This window comes from Solanum pennellii, chromosome 10 (genome assembly GCF_001406875.1).
Source record: "Solanum pennellii chromosome 10, SPENNV200".
Lineage (NCBI taxonomy): Eukaryota > Viridiplantae > Streptophyta > Magnoliopsida > Solanales > Solanaceae > Solanum > Solanum pennellii.
The window spans coordinates 79,562,747-79,586,601 of NC_028646.1; the positions used below are offsets into that span (position 1 = coordinate 79,562,747).

General features: G+C 34.7%; 5 protein-coding genes and 1 non-coding gene across 7 annotated transcripts; 2 read left to right on the forward strand and 4 right to left on the reverse strand.

Moving 5' to 3' along the window:
* Positions 1 to 475: 475 nt before the first annotated feature.
* Positions 476 to 5,991, forward strand: LOC107001743 (calcium-dependent protein kinase 20). The gene is made up of 8 exons (XM_015199717.2): positions 476 to 1,662; positions 1,851 to 1,994; positions 2,096 to 2,248; positions 3,126 to 3,241; positions 3,562 to 3,729; positions 4,511 to 4,735; positions 4,885 to 4,998; positions 5,094 to 5,991. The coding sequence occupies exons 1-7, from the start codon at positions 813 to 815 to the stop codon at positions 4,966 to 4,968; spliced, it is 1,740 nt and encodes a 579-aa protein (XP_015055203.1). The 5' UTR covers positions 476 to 812; the 3' UTR covers positions 4,969 to 4,998; positions 5,094 to 5,991.
* Positions 5,992 to 6,569: 578 nt separating this feature from the next.
* LOC107002441 (prolycopene isomerase, chloroplastic) lies at positions 6,570 to 12,471 on the reverse strand. 2 transcript variants are annotated; one of them, XM_015200474.2, is made up of 14 exons: positions 12,110 to 12,471; positions 11,418 to 11,990; positions 10,160 to 10,366; positions 9,970 to 10,069; positions 9,496 to 9,578; positions 9,352 to 9,408; positions 9,119 to 9,271; positions 8,411 to 8,489; positions 8,123 to 8,271; positions 7,910 to 8,044; positions 7,693 to 7,806; positions 7,434 to 7,544; positions 7,233 to 7,341; positions 6,570 to 6,817 (listed from the first exon to the last, which is right to left on the reverse strand). In XM_015200474.2, the coding sequence occupies exons 2-14, from the start codon at positions 11,892 to 11,894 to the stop codon at positions 6,744 to 6,746; spliced, it is 1,848 nt and encodes a 615-aa protein (XP_015055960.1). In that variant the 5' UTR covers positions 11,895 to 11,990; positions 12,110 to 12,471; the 3' UTR covers positions 6,570 to 6,743. The 2 variants fall into 2 exon arrangements, with proteins under 2 accessions (XP_015055960.1, XP_015055959.1); XM_015200473.2 differs by having other exon boundaries at positions 11,418 to 11,996.
* A 671-nt stretch (positions 12,472 to 13,142) lies between these two features.
* On the forward strand, positions 13,143 to 19,121 carry LOC107002529 (sucrose-phosphatase 2). Its single transcript, XM_015200586.2, has 9 exons — positions 13,143 to 13,299; positions 15,192 to 15,274; positions 15,341 to 15,640; positions 15,808 to 15,909; positions 16,076 to 16,270; positions 16,371 to 16,661; positions 17,144 to 17,330; positions 18,673 to 18,719; positions 18,809 to 19,121. Exons 2-9 carry the CDS (start codon positions 15,215 to 15,217, stop codon positions 18,902 to 18,904), a joined length of 1,278 nt encoding a protein of 425 aa, XP_015056072.1. The 5' UTR covers positions 13,143 to 13,299; positions 15,192 to 15,214; the 3' UTR covers positions 18,905 to 19,121.
* A 1,203-nt stretch (positions 19,122 to 20,324) lies between these two features.
* Positions 20,325 to 21,078, reverse strand: LOC107001849. Its single transcript, XM_015199807.2, has one exon. It carries the CDS (start codon positions 21,022 to 21,024, stop codon positions 20,464 to 20,466), a length of 561 nt encoding a protein of 186 aa, XP_015055293.1. The 5' UTR covers positions 21,025 to 21,078; the 3' UTR covers positions 20,325 to 20,463.
* A 1,272-nt stretch (positions 21,079 to 22,350) lies between these two features.
* On the reverse strand, positions 22,351 to 22,911 carry LOC107001622. The gene has a single exon (XM_015199595.1). The coding sequence runs from the start codon at positions 22,909 to 22,911 to the stop codon at positions 22,351 to 22,353; it is 561 nt and encodes a 186-aa protein (XP_015055081.1).
* Positions 22,912 to 23,626: 715 nt separating this feature from the next.
* TRNAC-GCA lies at positions 23,627 to 23,698 on the reverse strand. The gene has a single exon. It is a non-coding gene; the product is annotated as a tRNA-Cys (tRNA).
* Between the last annotated feature and the right edge of the window lie 157 nt (positions 23,699 to 23,855).

Below are 23,855 nucleotides of genomic sequence, written 5' to 3' on the forward strand. Positions count from 1 at the left end.
ACTATAAATAAATATAATTCCAGCATTCACGCGAAGCATAAATTTGAAGTTTACGGTTATGAAGTTTTCATCGCGACAAATAGAGGCGGAACCACAATTTTTAATAAGGGGTTCAAAATCTGCATAAATAGATACAGTAGCTGAAGGGATTTCAACATCTACTATATATAAATATAAAATTATTTTAACCATATATAAATAATATATTTTTTCACCGAAGAGAATTCGGATGACCCTCTTCGAATTTTGAGGTAAAATTTATATTTGTATTATAAAATTATTTAATATCAATATAAAAAAATAATCATGATCTAGACTCATAAACTTATAGCTCATTTTAGTTGTTAGATTTGTTTCATGTATATTTAATGACTTTCTTAATTCAAATAAAAGGTCTATCGAATAAATTTAGATGATCGCTCTAATATTGTAGCTCCACCCTGTTCACATACAAAATATTTACGTAAGCGATAATAAAACATGCATGCATGAAAAGAAAAACTTTTCAAATCATCAAAAAAGATTAACGAATTGATCAAAATATCATTTCAATTTTCCCTAATCGATCCATACATATTTTTCTATTTTCTCAATAATTTTTTGCCAATCTTTTTTGAGTATCTAACATATATTGTTCGATTCTTGAATTTGCGCTGAAATTTCAGATTTTGATATGTTTTTTTTTTTTTGGTTCAATCGAGTGATTAGTGGAGTATTTAGCAATTTGGGGTTAAAATTATTAGGGTTCTATTGAATTTATAGTATGATGGTATTAGAAATCGAAAAAGGTTGAGATTTTGATTGTTGAGCTAATGGGGAATAATTGTGTTGGACCCAAATTGGCTAACAATGGGTTCTTACAATCTGTTACTGCAGCTGTGTGGAAACCTAATCAGTCGGAGAATTTACCACTCCCAAATGCAGGGGAACCTAATTCAGAGAATTCGGTTGATTCATCGAAAGGCGCGGTGGATGGATCTGGTATTCAAGGTAATCCACCTCCACATCTTATGATAAATGCTGATACACAAATGGGTAATAATGATGTAGTGATTGCTAATAATGTTACTGTTACTGATAAGCCCCCTGTGGAAGGGGTGAAACAGAATAAGCCTACTCATGTTAGGAGAACGTCGAGTATTGGGGTTCAGATTGAATCTGTTTTAGGACGAAAAACTGCTAATTTGAAGGAGATTTATAGTTTAGGGAGGAAGTTAGGACAAGGGCAGTTTGGGACGACGTTTTTATGTTTAGGAAAGTCATGTGGGAAACAGTATGCGTGTAAGTCCATTGCGAAAAGGAGGTTGACAACTGAGGAGGATGTAGAGGATGTGAGGAGGGAGATTCAGATAATGCATCATTTGGCAGGACAACTAAGTGTGGTACAGATTGTGGGTGCGTATGAGGATGCTGTTGCAGTTCATGTTGTAATGGAGCTTTGTGCAGGTGGGGAGCTTTTCGATAGGATTTTACAAAGAGGGCATTATTCAGAGAAGAAGGCAGCTGAACTTGCTAGAGTAATAGTAGGTGTTGTAGAAGCATGTCATTCCTTGGGTGTTATGCATAGGGACTTGAAACCCGAGAACTTTCTATTCGCTGATCAGGAAGAGGATTCAACTCTGAAGGCGATTGACTTCGGATTATCAGTGTTCTTCAAGCCAGGTATACTCTTGAAAACACAATTTCCTTAATACTGGCATTAGCACCAACCCTTAGTCTGTCATTTATCTGGACCTCACTGGTGATTCATATCAATAGGCTATAATTATTATTTCCAATTCATCTTTTTCCATGGATGCTTTACTTCTATTTCTTTCACCTTATCAAGAATACAAATCTGGTACACCCAGGTGAAATCTTCAACGATGTTGTTGGAAGCCCTTACTATGTGGCCCCAGAAGTGTTGCGGAAGCATTATGGTCTAGAATGTGATATTTGGAGTGCTGGAGTCATTATTTATATACTGCTTAGCGGTGTTCCCCCATTTTGGGATGGTAAAGTTCTTTTTTATTTCTTTCATTGTGATTTGATCCTATAGACCTTGAGGCAAAGATGAATACTATTCTGCGTATGAATTTTGATGTTTTTGAATCAGAGACGGAGCAAGGAATATTTGAACAAGTTTTAACAGGGGAACTTGATTTTGCATCAGAACCCTGGCCTGCTATATCTGAAAGTGCAAAAGATTTAGTCAGAAAAATGCTGGTGAGAGATCCCAAAATGCGGTTGACAGCTCATGAAGTTCTTTGTAAGATGCAGTATTCACCAGTCTGATCTTTTATGCTCTTCTCAATGTTGTGTATGTTTTCAGTATTTGATGATACTGCTCGTCCTTTCTCCTTGTCCTACGAATCACTTAATTCTTAAATAGATTTTCAACTGTCTTGATATGCATCTAAAGTCGTTCTTATTATAGAACTTAAAAGTTCTTTTGGTACTTCTGTTCGAAAAATATCCTTATTCCTGTTGTCTTAAAAGTCCTGTTTTACTTTGATGACTGTAACTGGAGATACCCAAAAGATTTAGATCTTGGAATTGGTTGCAGTCAGTGGCTACTTGCTTTCTTGATGCTATATTAACGAACCAGACGTGTTTAAGTTTTTCGACTATACATCACTTCATGTGCATGCTACGTTTAAGAAAGGATATGTAAACGTCAATTTTTTTCTTCTAACTCTTGGAATCAGATGATTTAAATGATTTTTTTTTTCAAAAAAATTAAACTAGTGGTATCTCAAACCAAGGTCTTGTGCAGCTTAGTGTTTATAAATTTGGAGTTTAGCCAAATTGTTGACTGATTGAGATTTGAGAATTACGTAATCAGAGGTCTTATATTCCTAAGAGTAATATCTTCTCAATTTTTTTGGGTACATATGTTAAAAAGGGTATACAAACTGAATGATTTCTGTCTTCTATTTGAGCTTCTTTTAGAGATAGATTAACAGAAAGAATGTGTATGGGAGAGGTAATGGAAGAAGCAGTTGTAAAATGGTTAAACCTGAAGTTCTTGACTTTTTATTTGGTATATATGAAGGGCATTATCATGTCTGTCTGTGTATTTGATTAAGAAAGTAAAGTAAAATATTTTTTACTTGAATGACAAGTATGTTTATTGTCTATTTCAGGTCATCCATGGGTCCGTGTTGGTGGGGTTGCTCCAGATAAGCCTCTTGATTGTGCTGTTCTAAGTCGACTCAATCAGTTTTCTGCAATGAATAAATTAAAGAAGATAGCAATCAGAGTAAGTTCTTCTATTTTTTCAGATCTATGATCACTGAGTTTACCCAAGTAATGGCATTCATTGAATTTCTGCATAAGAAAATGTATGAGAATCCTTTCAACAAAGAAAAAACCGTGGCTATCATCTAAATAGTTTTTCCATTTTATTTTGTAAGTGGAAGATATGTGGTTATTTCCTATTTATATGCAGCTGTTCCAGGCTTGTATACATTTCTCCCTAATTTTAAATCAGGAACAGGAGAAGGATATCAAACATATTGCAGTATCAAGTAATACTGGTTTTTCATTGTTATGCCTGAGCAGTTCCTGTTTGCTTTTTAGGTAATTGCTGAAAGTCTGTCTGGAGAAGAAATTGCAGGACTGAAGGAAATGTTCAAAATGATAGACGCAGATAATAGTGGACACATTACACTGGAAGAACTGAAAACGGGTTTGGAAAAAGTGGGTGCCAATCTGAATGATTCAGAAATAGTTAGTTTAATGCAAGCGGTAAGTATCTGTATGTTATGTTCAAGAGAACTTTTATGCGCATTATATACAGCTTTAAACAGCATTAAGAACTATGATCAGCTTTTATATATGTCACACCAGTCTTCTCTTATTGGACGCCTAGATTATTAAATTGTATCACCTGTATCCTTTAGAAGTATTATTGACTAAAGGTATACAGGTGAAGTCGAAAGCATTTACTTCTAAATTCAACTCAACACCCAAAAGAGTGGAATAGTTGGGTCGTATACACTTGGATGCTGTAGATGGTTTGTCCAAAAGGGTCAAGGGAGGAGTAGGACTGCTTCTTCTTTGATTCAAAGTTGATATATTTTGGATTTGAACTAGATCAGTTAAACGTAGATTTGAAAGGGAATTGGGACTAAAGCTACAGACATCTCTTGACTTACATTCCTTTGTGAATTGTCGAAATAATACTTATCAACTCTGAGTCTATAGCACGTACTACAACAACAATAACAACAACAAACCCGTGTAGTCCCACAAGTGAGGTTTGGGGAGGGTAGTGTGTACACAACCTTACCCCTACCTTGTGAAGGAATCTATAGCACTTACTCTTTTGTAATAAGATCTCATAAATGGACGGCTTTTAAGCAAGAATGTAATTATAGGACATAAGTAATGATCATTTTCCTCGACGTTATTAAACTGTTGAATACTTCTGCAACTGCTTGATTTTGTTTCCATTCATATATTCTTAACAATAAATTTGTCCAAAATGATCCTTACAAGAAATAACCTTTCTGTGTGGAAAATTCAGGCAGATGTTGATAATAGTGGTACCATTGATTATGGAGAGTTTATAGCTGCTATGCTCCATCTAAACAAAATTCAGAAGGAAGATCACATGTATGCCGCTTTTTCATATTTTGATGAAGATGGTAGTGGATATATCACACAGGATGAGCTCCAAAAGGCTTGTGATAAGTTTGGTTTAAGCAATATCCCCATCGAAGAGCTTATGCGTGAAGTTGATCAAGATAATGTAAACCCTATTATTCTCATCTTCAGAGTTCTATTTCTCATTTCTTGCAGATGTATAATGTGCATGGTTAAACATAGGAACATGATATGATCATAATGTTCATGGATTACTCTCATATCAATTTGTTCTTACTCATTTTTCTTTTTCAGGATGGACGCATCGATTACAGTGAATTTGTAGCGATGATGCAAGACACTGGTTTTGGTGACAAAGGAAGCAAAAGTGTGTTGTAAACATTGGCATTCAATAGGCCTTAAAGCCTGGTAAACTTGATGCTAGTGATAAAACATGTACTACTTGTGTATTATCATCCACCTAAGTACATGAAACAGAAACTTGGATTGCATTTACTTTGCAGGATCAACAATCATAGCTGCACGGAGTATGATAGAACTCCTCGGTACGGTCACTCGGGAAGTCCATCCCGAGGGAGACTCTGATAAAATTCTTGCGAGAGCTGGAGAAGCGTCTACTGGTAAAGCACTGTATCCATGTAACTGCTTGCCATCTACGCTCTGCCATCCTCTACAAGTTTAGGAACCTAGGAATTATCACACTCATGCTTAAAGCAGGAGGACTCTTCTCTTGTCCTGCCAAAAATGCTTACTCATGGTCAACGCTGCAGTTGATGATATGATTCTGGACTAGTTTCCAGGCATACACCAACCATACATACCACTTTCTCGTTTAGGAATTTCTCAAGTATGCTGTAAAGATTACTCAGGCATCGTTATTTGAACAAAAAATCAGATTGTGTTATACTGTAAAAATTAGTCAGGCGTCAGAGAGGAAAGGCAAATATTGTATCTTCTATTTCTTTCTGTTGAGGAAATCGATGTTCGTCTAGGCTTGTGTTCCATTGAACCTGTAGCCTGAATGGTTTGTATTAAAGTTGCTCCTCCTGGATAATCCAGAGTTTGTTAGTTAATTGTGTCACCTTTTCTTGTGAGTTCCTCATTTTTAGGGATCTTCTTGAGATTTTGAGACTTGATTGCTAAGGTAACTTGCTGACATGGTGATAACATTTTGATATTAATGAACCATAAAAGTTGAAACTGTACTGAAGGATGTATTGTTATTGCTTCAGCCTCAGTAGGGGACTAGAGTAGCTATGTTTTCATAAGTGATTTTTTGCATCAATGTAACATACAACATATATCTGGGAATTTTCTTTTTGTTTCATAACTATGGATCTGGTTGTTACCAGATGGACTGAAATTACACAGTATAAACAAGGTTCAGTTGTAGATGTTGAATCTCCCTATAACTTCTTCGTGTGCTTTTACTTCTTTATATTTTAGACCTCATTAGTGAAAATCCTGCCTTCACCACTGTTCGCGAGGATTGGGAATATAAATAATAAATTCCTGTGTTTTTATTGTTTGCACCATCTGATGCTATTCTTGAGAAGGTTGAGAACAATCTTCTGATGTTTGCACAACAGGTACAATGTACATGTCTTTGGATACACCTCTGTTTGGTTAAAATTTATGAATCTGTTTGTGAACAAGAGAACTTAGCTAAAAACTGTTTCTTTTTCAGCTTAACATTGAATTTTAAGCACTGCACAAAACAATCTATACTTCAGTCTTGTTTTTGGTTTGATATATTCTTAATATATGTAACTTATATGTAAAACACTTAGTTATGGCAATTAAAGTTTCAATATCTTCTTTTGATTATAGAACACCAAAACTTGTATACATGTGTAAAGTCAATATCTATTGTTTAATGAGCATAAAGGGATGCATTATATGTAATGCAAAGGTAGAGATCAAATTCATGATAAATCCTTGAGCATAACAGATTGACATCCTTTGGCAGAAAGTTGCAGAAAAGAAAAAGAAGACAATTAGCAGATTTGCAAAATTAAAATCTGTGATTTCTATACTGGAGGAACCTCAATTGGAACCTCATTTTCCAGTTTATTGATATAAAGAAAAAGTAAATACATAATGAACTTTCTTTTTTTGTGTCAAATGTTTCTTTTTAGCTTAACAAGTAGATATCATGCTAGTGTCCTTAACCAACCAAGTAGTCTAAGAAGAGCACTGTCCAGCACATCTGATTTTTTCTCAAACCCTGTGACAGAAAAAAGAGAAGATGTCAAACCAAACAGACAGTTACTTATATGGACTTCAAATTAAGGCGGAACACATCGACAACCCTTGACTAAGCCATAAAACCTCTCCCTTGTTCCAATTAAAGCTGATGTGTATAGTTGAAGGAGGAGGTCACATATTTTGTGTGGTTGACTTATCTTATATAACAGGCACTTCATCATGTGTTCACGTGCTCAATTGTAATATGTTATAGTTAGAGTGTCTAAATGAAATTTACTAGCAAATTTAAGGGGCTATTGATGCTCGACGTTGTAAATACTCATTCATTTTCATTTTTGAAGGCCACATTATAAATATTTGGTTGAGCTTAATTGCACAAATGTTATTAGGATTTTCAAGCTCAGAAAATGAACTATTTGGACTATCATGTTTACCTAAGTCAGCTGCAACACGATGAGCGCACATTACTCCTGAAAAGGCTACAGCTATAACACCTTGTCCTGGGAAGCAACTATCGCCAACACAATATAGACCATCTATAGCCTGTAAGCTCAGAAACATTACGGAACAGTTTATTCTGTTTGTACCAGCAGAACAATAAAAGCAACTACATACGGAAAGGATGATTAACTCACAGTGGTATTGAAAGGCATTCCCAGGAGTCCCTTAGGTGTTCCGCGTGGCATTGGTCCATAGGTACCACTATCACGAGCAAGGTATCGTCTGTGGGTCTTTGGTGTTCCCACCTACAAGAATTCAATTGTAAACATAGATGGTGTAACTCCACGGCCAAAACTATTTCAGCAAGCATAAGAGCATGTGGATTTGCTACTGAAGACAGATGATATTGCTCATTATGAACAACTATTGCGTTCATAGAATCATGAACTTAACCTCCTTAAAGAGAATAGATGACTTAAGCCCTGGGAAGAGTGTTTTTTCAAGTCTGCTTATAATCCTTTCAGCAACAACCTCTTTCTTCGCTTCATAGTCTTTCGGAGAGAGTCCCTAGTAAGGATAAAGGGCCATACTTTAATTTCCATAAAAAGGAAAAAGAGACATAGATGTAGAAGAGGTTACTACCAACACTCAAGGAGTGTACTGGATTTACCTCCCAATCTTCGATGCTCGATGTTGTAAAAATGTGAAGAATATGGTGTCCTTCTGGGGCCAATGAGGAATCAAGAACTGTTGGAATGCTCAAGAATATACTTCCATATGGTTTCTCCAAATTTGTCCAATCATCCTGTAAAATCAAGGAATCATGAATGGGACCATCAAGTATGAAAAAATAAATAGCAAATCAATTGAAGTGCCGCAGTACCTCGAGGACAAAATGGTGACAATCTGTGTCTGGTGGGAGTACATCTGCTTTAACTCCCATATGAATAGAAAGAAAAGAAGGTGCTTTTACATAAGCTTTCTGGAATTTTTCTTCTTCTTTTGGCAGATTCTCAGCTTTTAAAAGCTTTCCTACAAATGTAAGACACTTCACATGAGATGACGAGATTTAAAGAGAATCAAATATGTGCAAGAATACCACAGTACTGGCCCTAAGACGAAAGAATCTTAAGAAAACATATAAGTTTTGCTGGATTCCTTGAAAACTAACCAAAAGTATCCCATCTGGTAGCATTCGATACTATGGTTTTAGCATAAAACTTCCTTCCGTCAGAAAGCTTCACTCCCACCTAAGAAAAAGAAGAATTAGAGAAAATGGCCTTGCGCAGATACTGGCAAAGACAACATTGAAGATGCTACACAAGACACCATTATGACATGGCAACATACAACGTCATTATATTTTTAGGTACAATTTAGTCATGTATGTAGAACAGTAAAATTACAGACCCTACATCAGTAGAATAACTTCAGGGGAGTAACTGAAATACAATTAAAGGGGATGTGAATCTACACAATGTTGTGATAAGCAAAATATTACACTGTATCAATTACAATCAACTATAACAAATGCATGACATTTTAACAGAAGTAATTTGTTCTTCCCTCTTCGTTCTCCTCATTCTTTTCTTCTTTTTCTATATACTTACTAGCCAATTCTTTTCATATAATGTTTTAACACTCTGACATGCTAATGTAACCTTAAATTTTAAAACGGCATGCATTTAGGGACACCAAAGACGTATCACATGGAAGAAGATTTTACCACAGTTATGAGTGTGTGAAGCATGAGGCCTTGAACATCAAAAGAGTGTCGGCTAAACCTTCTAACACAAACACCAGACTACAGCTTTTGCATTTTATGATGGGAATAATCAATCATAAGAAAAGTTAAATAGTCTTACGACAGAAAACTCACAGCTTTGCCATTGTCCAAAATGATACTTGTAACATTTGCCCTATAAATTATCTGACTTCCGTGATCATCCAAGCCTTTTGCTAAGGATTTGGCGATCTCGCCAACTCCACCAACGGGGTAGTTGATTCCGCCAAAATGTCTGTCACATAGAACCTGCAGAAAGAAAACTCATGAGGAAGTGGAACTGAATATCACGAAACACAACACGGCCTAAGGTTAATATGCAGAATTACCATGCTTGCATTGATCATTGGTGTTTGTAATGCATTAACTGTACTCACGATAAAGCACTGCAAAAGAGACAATAGAGTTGAATTCTTTAAGAGGTAAAGAAATCATTGGAGCTGATAATAAGTAACACAGATTATTCGCCTCACCTCTGCATCTATAAAAGACAGCAACCCAGGATCTCTTATATACTTCCGAGCGATGCTACCAGCATTCTGGGGCAAATAGTAGGCTGTAATGAATAATGATAGCATAAATTAAGATTCTACGGTAGGATATTTAAGCACGTCGCGCACTGCACACATCAGCATGAAAGATGACTCCTTAAATTTTTTTGATGACCGAGGGCCAATACTCAGGACCATCAGTAGTGTTCAAAACTCGGGGATAATGGCCCCTCCCCTTTACCATTCTTCACTTAAATAACAAGCTTTGTTCGCATTCCACAGGGCTCAAACCGGTGACCAAAGTCACAAGTCCCACAAACTTTGCTACTTGAACTAAGCCCTTGGGGGATAAAAAGTGACTCCATGATTGGGGACTTATTACTGAATTAGTCCACCAATGGATGTGTGCGAATTTAAGGAATACTATATTTGAAGTTAAAGCAAGGAAAAACTTACCAAGAGTCAAGCATTCAAGGGGCTTCTTAAAGAACTGGCCAAAAAGGTAGATGGGTTCCTCCAATGACTTCAGTTCCAATGAATTCAGAGAATTAAAGATCTGTGCATCCATATTCATCATATGATTTGAGTCTAAATCAAGAAGTCCAAAATTTAAACCAAACCTGCAGACACCTTAATGAAGACAAACCTTCCAGCATTCACTGTAGAATTTGATAATCCCTTCCTTTTCATGCGGAAATTTACTCACAAGCTCTTCAACGAAGTCATCATATTCTCGGTGTATACGAACAGAAAGGTCATTTGGCAGGTGGAAATGTACAGTTGTTGGGTCAGGTATAACTTCTAATTTACGTCCTACTGCTGCCAATGCTTGAGTAATTAAATTGAGGTTTCCCTGTCAAAAGATGTGAGACATTAGTTTAAATCTAACCAGGAACAACAATAGTCCAATCACGTGGAAGCACTGCAGACCATATACAATAGAAAAAAGCATACACCATGGCCAGTATAAACTATGTTAATGACCTTTTTGGTATCTCTGTTGTATATGACCAAGTTGGCCTTGTTATTATCAATGAAAACCATACTTGATTAAAAAAATTGTTAAAGATGTATTCATTATACGTAATATTTGGATGCATTCTTGAATGAAACATTATCACTTCCACACTTTCAGACTATGGAGCGGTGTGTGTTGTGTACTTGTTGATCGATTCGTGATATGGAAGAAGTGAAATATAATTTCAGATTAGGGTATGGTAAGATAACAAGCAGTGGCAACAGAAACATGGATCTGATGCAATGAAAAAGCTGTATTTGAAAGTGAAGTTCGAAGAGATAAGTCAGAATAAGGACATTTGTTTTACTCTATTGCAACAACATATATAAAAGCCGAGGCTCTAGATACTATATTTTGGGCATTGTCCAAATCTATTCTCTTCTTTTCACAATGTAATCACAAAAGAAGGCCAGGGACAGAAAACCATATGGGACGATCTTTATCATTGATATATCTCCCATATTTCTCCCAGTCTAGCGCATTACTTAAACATACACTTCAAAAAGTTTGCAATACTTTCTTATTAACCAGCAGATATATTTTCAATGTTATCTTATTTCCTCCAAAGGAAGATTAATTAAAAGAGTATTACTTGCATAGATAGCAAAGGCAATGAAACAAATTTGATTTTGTCGAATCAAACAACAGCAGACAACATTTGAGGGTAATTAGAAGTAATATTCAATATGAACGACTATAGTAGTGAACAAATTCTGTACAATCAACTAAACTTCAGCTAAACTAAATCATCTTATATCCATATCAACCACTCTTTCTAAGTCAATGCACTGACCTCATATTAAGTGTTACTAATGCTTTGAAATTCTTCAAAACTCCTACTTTTTGGATATCTAAATAACAGAAAGCAAGTATTTAGACAACTAACCTTATCACTGAATCCAAACATCACTGATGAACCAACGTCAAACTTATAACCATCCCTCTCGTAAAAGCCAGAGCTTCCACCAGGAATAACATACTTCTCCAGAACTAAAACCTTAGCTCCCTTAACCGCCAGCTGCGTCGCTGCCACCAATCCACCTATTCCTGAACCTATAACAATGGCATCATAGCTGCCACTCTCATTTCCTTCTACATCACTACTGCCATAGCTCTGCATTCTTTTGTCTACATCTACAACTGCTTTCAAATTGGAAACAGTACCCCCTCTTCTTCCCTTAGCCTTGTCCACCCCCCAACTCAAGCCACAAAGCTGCTGCTGATCAGTACAATTTCCAATTCTGAAAGGGTCGAAACAAGAACTTCTCTGTTTGTTGTATCTTGGTTTGCTATCACCCAAAGCTACAGTCTTGCAGGTACCATCAAGAAGTGAATTAGGAAACATAAAACTCAAGGTACACATTTCTCTATTTCACAAAATTTTGGGCTCCCTGGAAAGTTAACCAAACAAGACTAGAACTTTTGCCTTGTGGGTTTTAAGCTATCCAATTCTTTACTTCTGCAGCTGCCAAAATACTGATAAATTAAAAAGATTGAATCTTTTTTTCTTTAAATTGCTGAAAACCCAATATTACAAACACCATAAACTACAAAAATGGAATCTTGACAACTCTTTACCTCTGCAGCTGCAAAAGCAGAGAGAATTGTAAAAACTTGAATCTTTTCACTTTAAATTGTTCAAATTCCAAGATTACAGACACCAACAACTATAAAAATGGAATCTTGACAACTCTTAGGCTATATAGATGATTGAGCAAAGTGAGAGAAGTATTTAGGTGGAATTTGATGAGGTGGGTATGAGCAAAGTGAAGGGTTCTTCCCTTGTTTGTAGTGCTTGAAATGGAAAGACAAGTGGATTGGCATGATTCTACTTTTGTGATTCAAAGTGGAATGAGACAATATGGTATTTTTTTGCTGGCCAAATTTTTGGTGCTTGCTGGCTTTGGTTAATGGTTAGTTATCTTTTAGGTTTCTCCTATAGGTGGGAGAAATTGGATTGTGAATATGCAAAAAGGTTTGGACTTTATTAAAAGGCTTTGATATACACAATTTGGTCAAACTTATTTATCAAAATATATGAAATCTATTATATACCCCAATTATATATTTGACGTGATATTATTTGACTTGACATAATATTTAATAAAAAAAATTTCTTCTATAATAATCTTATGTGAGGAGGTGAATTCAGATTAATTCGATTTTATATTCAACATTCTTTCTCCTAACAATCTTATCCACGGACGCGGAGTAATGTCAAAAGCTCCACTAACATATTTGGTTAGATTTCGAGACTATTTCAATGTGTTTGGAATATATTTCACATAAATAACTTTTCGAGAAAAAAATAAAGAATTCTACCCCTCATTCGAAGCATTGGTGGTCAAACGGCTAATTCAATATCATGCTAGGCCCATAAAATTATTTGTGATTCATAGAAACTAGTTTTGTTCGTCTATAACAATAATCACCGATCCAATATTATAATAATTTTATATTGTATTATAAATAATAAACAAAGCTACAAGCAAAATTCCAAACACCTAGTGAAAAGCATATTCTTTTTCTTTTCTTTTTCTTTTCTCATATTTTTTTAATTTAATCTAAGATCAAAATTTAAAAGAATTTTTTTGTTTGGACAGGAATAAAAATTATATTATCCCATATTGGGTTAGCTTTGTGCTTACAAAAGAAGCGCCAAACAATTTGGATCCACATGGCTATACGCAATTAACTGTCTTTTGCCTATTTGCGATCTCTTTACACGCAAAAGATTCATTTTTTTGTTTCCCCAAATCCCATTTCAGGTAACCCTTTTGCTCCCTCTTTACATTTTTGTACATTTCTGGTGATTAATTTTGCTTGTATCTCGACTAATTTGTACTTTGAAGGAACCCCTTTTGAAAATTATATTGTGGGAATCGAGAAAAGATTAGTTTTTTTTTATATGTATGAAGTGTTGAATCCCTTTGTTTTAGTGAAGTGGCAAAAGGGTGTTCAAGATTATGTTAGATCATAGGTTAAAATTTTAGGTGTAATGGGCCATATGTGTTAGTATTAGATTTGCTGTTGAGGATTAACTAATCTGTTCAACCTGTATTGGGATTTTAAGTAAGAATGCGGTTCTGAGTAGAATCTGATTGTCTCTGTATAAATTTGTGTATACTGAGGAAGATGTGATGATGAACTTGATTGAATTTTGGTGTTGGGTTGAGTTGATTTGGATTTGCTTTGGTGATCTTGGGTAAAAAATGTTATTGTGATTGATTCAGGACTCTAGACCTTGATCCCTTTTCGTGGGGTTTCTTTTATTCGTGAAGACTTGATGAGTAGTTATTGAATTTAGGAGTTTTAATCCAAGAAATGGCTTTGGAATGAAAATGGAAGTTCTGGACATCCCATTTTACAGTCCCCTTTTTCTTGATGACTTGATCCTGTATTTGGGTTTCAGAGTTTAAGGATATAACCTAACTTGTCTTAAATTTTTTGCATTTACTGTACTGTACACAACTGATAAGATGACAGATCTCCTCTGTAGAGAATTTGGTACTTTAACATGCTAGTTTGTGAATCTGTTAAATACTTGTCAAATTTAAGCTTGTTCAAGTAATATTTATCTTTAATTAATTTGAGTTATGACGTTGAAGTGGGAATTTGCCCCCTAATTTAAAGACTTTTATGGTTGGAAATGGATAAAACGTTACGATACACTTGTATCCAGGGGCGAAGCTAGTCGGAGTGAAGGGGGTTCGGTTGAATCCCCTTCCCCGAAAACTGGCTTTGTTCAAACTAGTGGTAAGTGAACAAGACAGGTACACAAGAAAGACATAAAATAAGAGATTTTCTTGCTGCTATATGAGTTTTTATGAAGCTGGAATTAAACCTTTAATATTTCATATTCAGCAGAGATATTTCTTTCTACTTGTCTCTCATTTCTTAATGGTGTCCATCTTTCTTTGTGGAGTATGTTGCGTTAAAATTGGATAGATACTTTTGCTTGATATACTAATGAATATTACTAGCTCCAGGGAACATTTCATTCTCTAGGTTCTTTTGTTTTATAGATAATATCATTGAGACTCATTTACCCTATATGTTCCTATATGATCGAACTAACTTATATTGGGGAAAAGGGATGGATTTCTATACTTCGACCATTATGGATTAGCTGGTCATATCTGACTATCTCAGCATGCTCCACCTTGAAAGAAAGCCTGTTCTGTCCCTCATGGGTAATTTGTCTAAGATAGAATTTTCCTTGGAATGAGACTTGATAAAATAAAAAATTTATATCCAGTAAACTCATCTCTAGTTATATAGTCTTACCAAATCTCGCTCGTGAACCAAAAAATTCTTATGGGTTCTATAAGTAATTGTGGACATATTGTGATTGGGTCACAATCATTGACTGCACTATATAGAGAAAAAGCTGGCTTCTGTGTACTAGTGGGTTTCTGTTATGAGCTTATCTCTAATTGACAAGCTTTTGATGTTGCTCTCATCAGTGCTATCTAAACGATGATAAAGCTAGCACTTTTTAGGAAAACGTGTCTCTATTATCCTCGAGAATATTATGTTATCTACTGTTGCTTCCATTTTTATTGTTCATTGTTTTTCATATTGTTGTGTGTTCCAGAGGATAGGCAAGTTTAGCAATAATTCTGAACTTCTTCAACTTTTTTATTCCATTTTGTTCTAGGTTGAAGCCAATTTACATCAATCATGGATAGGCTAACCAGTGCTGCACGTCTCATGATAGTCTCGGATCTTGACCATACAATGGTGGGTGTCTAGTTGTCATTTCTCCTTCATATGCTACTGTAACTTACGTAAGACCTTGCTTTACAGGTAGATCATCATGATTCCGAGAACCTCTCTCTGCTTAGGTTCAATGCTTTATGGGAGGCCAATTATCGTGGTAACTCTTTGTTAGTGTTCTCTACTGGGAGATCACCTACACTATACAAGGAATTGAGGAAAGAAAAGCCCATGCTAACCCCAGATATTACAATTATGTCTGTGGGAACTGAAATAACATATGGTAACGCTATGGTGCCTGATGATGGTTGGGAAACTTTTCTGAATAACAAGTGGGATAGAAAGATAGTAACAGAGGAGACAAGCAAGTTTCCTGAACTTAGTCTGCAGGTATGTTTATGGTTGACATCAGATCATATGCTAATTCAGTTTCAATTACCAAGATTGAAGTGAATTCTATTAACTTGAAAATGAAGTATGGTTAAAAATAGTTTGTAAGCTGAAATATAACTTGAGCAATTGATATCTATAAAAGCAACTTCTTTTGATCCGTGCAGTCAGAAACAGAGCAGCGACCACACAAGGTCAGTTTCTATGTCAAGAAAGAGAAAGCTCAAGATATAATGAAAACTCTTTCCAAGCGCTTGGAAGAACGTGGGGTATGATATAAATTTTTCACTTCAGATTTGGCATCAATATGACTAGGTTCATATAGGAAGATGAAATCATGTTGTTCTTGCTATGCTCTCAGTGAACAGAATTCTTTTAGATTCGTATTGAGCTTCATCTTTTTTTATCTCATTTATTTTCTGTCGTGATCATCAGCTGGATGTCAAAATAATTTACAGTGGAGGGATGGATCTAGATATCTTACCACAAGGTGCTGGCAAAGGACAAGCACTTGCATATCTGCTTAAGAAACTGAAGAGCGAGGGAAAATTACCAAGCAACACCCTTGCCTGCGGTGACTCCGGGAATGACGCTGAGTTATTCAGTATCCCAGATGTGTATGGTGTAATGGTTGGTAGTTCAGCTATTATTCAACATATCTTTATAATCGGGTAATATATTCTCATGTTTGTGATGAGAAGTACTCTAAAAATGTACAGTCACTTTACAGGTAGCTAATGCACAGGAGGAATTACTGCAGTGGCATGCTGCAAATGCAAAAAATAATCCCAAAGTAATTCATGCATCAGAGAGGTGTGCCGCCGGTATCATACAAGCCATTGGTCATTTCAACCTAGGTCCAAGTACCTCCCCAAGAGACGTTACGGATTTGTCAGATTGCAAGATGGACAACTTTGTTCCTGCCTATGAAGTTGTCAAATTTTACCTGTTTTTTGAGAAATGGAGGCGTGGAGAAATTGAGCATTCTGAGCATTATCTGTCAAACCTGAAAGCAGTGTGTGTATGTTTATCACCCCATACCTACTGTAATTTCTTGTCTTATGTGTAGTGATGTGTATTTCTTATTTTCGTGTATGAATTTAACCGTGCATTCTAAAGAATTTTTCCTCCTCGAGTCTGGACAGAATATAAGCACTATATTGTATTTTTTACTTGTAGCTTCAATTGAGGTATCCTCCTTGTGTTGCTGAACTCTCTCCACCATCATAAAGAGAATCCTGACTTTCTCTACTACCATAAAGAGAAGCCTATATAGTTCTATTTGTGGTAGCTACATATATGAACTTAAAGTAACAAACTATAAAGCAGTATTATATGCTCAATTAAAAAGAAGTGATATCCTATACGTTCCATGTACTCTCTCTGGTTTTTGTTTTTATGGTTGAGTGGGAGGCTTAAGGTGAGAGCTGGGTTTAATTGAGGCCATTGCTTCTCATTGCGGTTGGAGATCCTTATTTTTTTAAAACTCTTCTGTTGCTGCAGAGACCATCTGGTACTTTTGTTCACCCATCTGGTGTTGAGAAATCCCTTCAGGAATGTGTAACTACATTCGGAACATGTCATGCTGACAAACATGGGAAACAATATCGTGTTTGGGTCGATCAAGTTTTACCTTCACAGGTTGGTTCAGACTCATGGTTAGTGAGTTTCAAGAAGTGGGAGCTCTCTGGTGAGTATATGTTACCTCATGAGCTGGTCTTTCATTTTGCTCTCAGCTTTGTAGTACATGCTCCTAAATGTCACTGTATTTCTTTTCACTTTTTTTTTTTACAATCTATCATATGCTTTTCCCACATTGAGCGTTTGTCGTTATACTTCCAACTTCATTTACTAAATCCTGGCCCTCCCTCAGTGTGTTTGTGTGACTCAAACACCCTTTTGTTGGATCTGCTCTCCATCTTAATGAATAATGAAGATATGTTTCTTCCTTCCATGGTAGTGAAGTAATTTTCTGAAGAGGCTTAAGGAGTGTACCCAAGACTCTTGTAGTTCATTAACATAACTTGGTATTAGATCTGCTTACATTTGAAATTCACGTCTTAAACGGAGATGTGATAAGAGATATTACTTGTGTTGTTGAAAGTAGAAATCTTTTGGGACTGAGGCCTAGTAGTTATTATTGAAATAGAAATCTTTTGTTCATTTCAAGCATGTGTACTTCATTTGACGTCAGGCTCTGTGCATGTTGATGTTGAAGCTCTATTCCAGCAACAGAGACGACTATTAGGAAACAGCTGATGCCTGAAGCCACTCTTAAATATGCCTATAATAAGATAATCATTTTTGCTCATTCTGCTGGATTGCTTTCTCTTGCTAGCTCAATCATACAGCAGGATTACTTGAACATTCCTGCAATCACCACCATCATAATCTACCAACCATACACGAAATCATCTGTTCCTTATCCTACTAAACTTCTAGAGCATACACCAAATCCACTGTTAAGCTCATACAAAACCTCTTCAAGCTTCAGCTGTGGATATTGATAGTTGAAGCATAGAGAGTCGAGCATAGTAATGAGTCAAGCATTTAGCTTTTTCAGTTGAGCTTGTGTGAGGTTTAGGTGCCCCTAATCATTGGATTACAGTGCCTACACAGCTTTGTTCTGCTAAGAAAGTCTAACCTGAATAGTCTTACCACCGAATACGCTCCCTATTTTCCTATCTGATTTCACCGCAGGTAGTCAAGTTTAGGTAAACTATCATGCGTATTCCTGCTTCTGATGGGATGTGAGATGAGTTCATGTAGTGTAGCTTCTGATATTTCATGCCGTTATACTCCTTTCATAAGGTCGTTAATGGTCGGTCTGTACTGGATAGTAGCGGAGCAGCTCCTGCTTGCCTTTACCTGCAACAAATGGACTTAACTGTTATACTCTGAAGGAAAAATGGGGCTGTCAATAAGTAACCATCAATTTGTTGCAAGCAGGATAATCAATGCTTATGCAACACTTGCATTTCCGTTCTCATATTTTTTCTCTTTGCTGTCTAACAAATTGTTAATTCGTGCAGGTGAAAACAGGCGATGCTGCATAACTACAGTCCTATTAAGTTCAAAGGTAAAATTTCAACATTACAGACGGAAAGGAATTTTTCCACGTAAAAATCATACAACTGAAACCTGTTGCAATCTCCTCTTTACTCGCAGAATAAGACTGTTGCAGACGGGCTCACTTGGACTCACGTACATCAGACATGGCTGCACGATGATGCATCAAGTGACTCCGCGTCCTGGTTCTTTTAGATTGCCTTTCTCAGTGTATTAACTCTGAAAACTCAGCACCCCTTTTACCAGTTCCACACCCAGAATAAACACAATATACAAACTATAGTTGATAATCAATGTATTAACTTTCTCCTCCTTTGATAATCAATCATTACCATCTAAACCAGTGAAGATGGCTTTGCCTTTTTTGTGAAGTATAAAGAATTATATTAATATCTATAGTTCTTGTATTTGATTCAGAAGTCATGATGAGATTGTTGCAAATTACTGCATATTGAAGTTACAAAATCAAGAACATTGAAGTAACTACTGAACTTCATTCACTACAACATTTAAGTCACAAAACTATATTTTCCGAGTGGGGTTTGGGAAGAGTAGGATATACTAAGACCTTATCTCTATCTTTGTCAGGAAGAGATTATTTTCTATAGACATTCGGCTAAAAAAAGTGTAATCAAAATAGGTTTGGAAGAAAAATAATGACATCATAATAACAAGATACACCAAGCAAATGAAGCAACATGTAATAGTTAAAAAAGAAAAATAAGATATTACGCGACGATTAATTGATATTACAAATATAGAGAAGAGGAAATATATCCCCCACATTTTTCATTTAAAATGTAGTAATACTTGACGACACACTACCCTAGTTTCGGTTCTTTACACGGTTTTTATCTAAGTCATGTTCACAATAAGTTGAGATGTGACATGTCTGATCTAATTACCTCACCTCTCCCCCTGGTTCTTCTTTGGCCTACCTTTGCTTCTCTAAAAACATGTTATAGCCAACTCAATTTTTCTCAAGTCTGAACTATATCAATCTCGTTTTCCTCATTTTATGGGTCATGGAGGTTATTCCCACCTTGTATTGTATAACTTTGTTCCTAATTTTATCTCTTCTTAATTATATGCTCACACATCTATCTGAGTATCTCATTTTCGCAGACATTTTTCTTTTGAGCATGTACATTCTTGACTAGCAAGCGATTTTCTCCGTACAACAATGTGGGTCTAACCATTCTTTTGTAGAACTTACCTTCTAAGTCTTGGCGTGACACATACTTATCACGCAGTTTTCCAGATCCGAGTCTTTATTTCACCCATCCCGCTCTAATATGATTTGTGACATCACGTCCCCGAGCCGTTAAAAAAAATTGACTTTTATTTATTTGGTGTGGATTGTAAATTTTTAAAAAAATCCCGACACAATTGGTTTAGTTTGATATTTAAAAAATCCAAACCATTATGGACTTAAGTACATGGTACACTGTATACCCCTAACTCAATCTACTCTCTGTTTTAGTCTTGCTTAACCTAAAACCTTTAGATTCTAGGTTCTGTCTCGAACCTATCGTTAAACACTCTATCACGCGTCTGAATTTTTCCAGATTGATATAAAAGCACGAGTAAATTTGCGACATTCGAGAAAAACAAATAAAAAAATAGCACATTAAAAGATCAAACACTATCATATAGTGTGTTGTTCCTTTTGTTAACCTAAAATATTTTGGTTGTTACAAGATTTCATCACCAAATCTTTCCATATTTAATATCAAAACAACATTTATCAAAATTTATTTAGTCAAGGCACTAATTTTATCAAGGCACTCAGTAGCAACCCCTTGAATCCAATTATCAAATTGCCTAAATTCAGTATCCTCTCCATATATTGAAACAGCACATTCATTGCAAGTATCAATATCTGTTGTTATTGCACTAATATCCAAATCTGCTTTATAATATTCTTTTGATTTCACATCTTCTTCAGCTTTCTTCATTGCATCTACAGCATCTTGATACACTGATTTACATGTCTCTAGACAATCCGTCGCGTATATGTCAGTATCAGGTTCCTCTAGACGCTGTTCAATCACATTCGCGATAAATTCTTCTGTCTTTCCCATCGTTGCTTCCATCATCGAGTTGATAAATACGGATACATCTCTAGTATTTGGGACGATAGGTATATTTGTCGGAATTTCAATATACGAGGACGAGGACGAGGATGAGGATGGTTTAATTGGTGCATGGGAAGGTGCATGGGGTTTAGGTTGAATATTATATGCCTTAGAAGGAATTGTTGTAAAGAATAAAGAAATGGTAAATACAATAATAATTTTGTTAAAAGATGCCATTGTCTTTCTTTTTAATTTATTAAAAAGAAAGATAATGGGAAAAAAAAAGATGTGAAATTGTGGAAATTTATTTGGGAGTGTATTTATAGACAAAATGTGTTTAATTTGTTTATTGGCTATGCTTGAATATAGATTTTCAAGTGATTAATATTAAACTTCATTTGACAAAAACTTGTTTTATTATATATATATAGGACGATAGATTTTTTTTCTTGGCCACACATACTCAACCACTCACACAATATTGAATCAAATTAATTAATGGTGTTTATTATATGTATCATTGAAATTTTGTTCCATTAAATTTTAGAAAAATTATCTGAATATACATCTTATTCCATCTTAATTTCTAAAATTTCCAACATTTAAAAAAAATCAAAAATTTTTGTTCGAATACATCACTTCTATCTCGCAGATACATCTCTATCTCTTTCGAATATATCTCTCCTCTCGGATACATCCTTCTCCTGTGAATTTTGTGCAATAAGTGATATGTTTGGTTTATAAATTATATAATATATATGTTGTGTCTACTGGAGTTTTACTTAATACAATTTGCTATCGTAATTTTAATATTCGTGATATGTTTGGCATAGTACGGTATAATTGAAAATTTAATATCGTAATTTTAATATTCGTGTTTTAAAGACTATAATATCTTTACCATACAAAGTTAATTCGGTATGATTCAGTATTTTAAAGTTTGATTTCAGTATTTTGTTGTTGGTAATCATAATTTGTTTAACAATGACTAATATATTCTCTTATAATAGAGTATTATGACTTCGACAATTTCAAAAATATCTCAATTAAATCATACCAACACATTATATGAGTACAGATATACATTTAAAAGAAAGGACAAATACAACAAAGATTTTTTTATACAGATATTGATATATATAAGTTAAATCGTTCCAAAATATTGCACGTTTGTTATGTAAATTTTGCTCTAAGTTTTAAAATTAAAATTGCAGCACAAATTATATTGTTACCAATAAAAACTGTTTTATTGAATCCTTTTAACAACAAAACTTAAACACGTTATCAAAAATAGAACATTAATTAAAAAAATAATATTAGCCAGGTTATCATAATTATAATTAAGTTCCACCCAAACAACCATTATAAATTGAAAAGATTCAACTCTTATGCATATAGAGTAGTAATTTTACACTATCAGGTCACTCAAAATATAATTACAAAATATCATTAGAAAAAAAATCGTCAATGTTACAATGAAACAAACACATACTAATAGTGTATAAGCAATCTTTTTTTTTAAATTTACTGTCAGCGTACATAAGTTAAAATCTTTTTTTTTTTTTAACTGCTAAAGGCAACGATCTTTTCCATGGCATCAACAGTAACTTTTCTTTCCCAATCATAAAATGTAGTAAATTCTTTATCATTACCAAAAATTTCTTTAACACAATCCTGGCAAGTTTCTAAATCAGTAGACAATGCACTTAGGTCAACATTTGCACTATAATAAGCTCCATTTTCAATATCTACTATTGTTTTTTTCATCGAATCGACTGCGTTTTCGTACACTTCTTTGCATACTAAAAGACAATCTTTAGCAAATGCATCAGTTGCGGGATTAGTCAAACGTTTTTCAACAACGTTATTGAGAAATTGTTCTGTTTTTGCAAGGGAGGTTAACATAAGTGAGTCAACGTATTTGTTGACCGAATCTTTGTCGCCTAATCGAACGTTGCCATCTGGCATTTCATAATTTAGCGATGATGATGGTGATGGTGATGGTGATGGTGAGCCGTATGGCGATAATGATATGTAGGAAATAGGGATAGGGGAAGCAATGTTGAATTGAAAAATAAGAAAAGAAAGGGAAATGACAAGTAAGACTTGGTTGTGAAGAGCCATCTTTTTTATTTTATTTTTTCCTTTTTCTTCTTTTATTGATTTACAAGGAAGAAAAAGGAAAAAAATATATATATGATAATTGAGGAAAAAATGAAATGATTTAACTAGGGTTATATTTATATGTAGGAAAAAAAATGAGAAGTATTATATGGAGATCCAAGAAAATAGATTGTTTTAAGGTGAATACTTTTGGCCTTATTACAAGGCAAGTGTAGGTTATAGGTCAAGTTGTTTGTTAGAATTTTTAAAATTTTTGGTGTTATAGTACTTTATAATTTAAAGCGAATTTTAGATAAGTAAATAGTTTTACTTGAAATTAAGTAAAGATTTGACACTTGAGGTGGTCGATTTCAAGTATTGAAAGCTACTGCAAGCTAAGGAATCCATAGATGATTGAGAGATCATATAGGGCAATAGCGATAGACATAGAAACTGAACGAAAGTTAAATATTACTTCCATAAAGAAGAGGAGAAAACTATTCGAACGATAATAACGTTAAATTTAAATAATATTTATTCAATTATTATAAAGTTAAGGTAAAGAATATATTTAAATATTTTTTAAATAACATGCATACACAAAATAAGAATGCCTTCAAATAATTTGGCATTTATATTTATTATTATTAAGATTTGGTAAACTTTTGTATGTAGTAATAAACCATAGATCCTTCAAGAAAATTAAAGAAGGAAAATAAAATTACATAAATTAAAAAGGGCCCAACCGGGTTCGAACCGGTGACCTCTTGATCTGCAGTCAAATGCTCTACCACTGAGCTATGGACCCTTTGATGATGAATCGAACTATAATATTGTACATAATTCTAATTCTTTTTTATTGTTTATTGCGTTTTAAGTATATGTTTAGACTAGATAAGTTTACCATTGTCTTCGTCTTGATTTATGACACGATAAAATATTTGAGAGTGAACTAAGTTTTTTTG

What these genes read in the sequence shown, in the direction of transcription:
- LOC107001622 (XM_015199595.1), bottom strand. Translation starts at nt 22,911, where the DNA reads ATGGCTCTTCACAACCAAGTCTTACTTGTCATTTCCCTTTCTTTTCTT.
- LOC107002441 (XM_015200474.2), bottom strand. Translation starts at nt 11,894, where the DNA reads ATGTGTACCTTGAGTTTTATGTTTCCTAATTCACTTCTTGATGGTACC. An exon ending in TGTTTGGATTCAGTGATAAG is followed by an intron (nt 10,367 to 11,417) that starts GTTAGTTGTCTA and finishes ATCTTTTGACAG; the next exon opens with GGAAACCTCAATTTAATTAC. An exon ending in TCTACAGTGAATGCTGGAAG is followed by an intron (nt 10,070 to 10,159) that starts GTTTGTCTTCAT and finishes ATGGATGCACAG; the next exon opens with ATCTTTAATTCTCTGAATTC.
- LOC107001849 (XM_015199807.2), bottom strand. Translation starts at nt 21,024, where the DNA reads ATGGCATCTTTTAACAAAATTATTATTGTATTTACCATTTCTTTATTC.
- LOC107002529 (XM_015200586.2), top strand. Translation starts at nt 15,215, where the DNA reads ATGGATAGGCTAACCAGTGCTGCACGTCTCATGATAGTCTCGGATCTT. An exon ending in AGCGCTTGGAAGAACGTGGG is followed by an intron (nt 15,910 to 16,075) that starts GTATGATATAAA and finishes CGTGATCATCAG; the next exon opens with CTGGATGTCAAAATAATTTA. An exon ending in CAGATGTGTATGGTGTAATG is followed by an intron (nt 16,271 to 16,370) that starts GTTGGTAGTTCA and finishes GTCACTTTACAG; the next exon opens with GTAGCTAATGCACAGGAGGA.
- LOC107001743 (XM_015199717.2), top strand. Translation starts at nt 813, where the DNA reads ATGGGGAATAATTGTGTTGGACCCAAATTGGCTAACAATGGGTTCTTA. An exon ending in ATCAGTGTTCTTCAAGCCAG is followed by an intron (nt 1,663 to 1,850) that starts GTATACTCTTGA and finishes TGGTACACCCAG; the next exon opens with GTGAAATCTTCAACGATGTT. An exon ending in TGTTCCCCCATTTTGGGATG is followed by an intron (nt 1,995 to 2,095) that starts GTAAAGTTCTTT and finishes TTTTTGAATCAG; the next exon opens with AGACGGAGCAAGGAATATTT.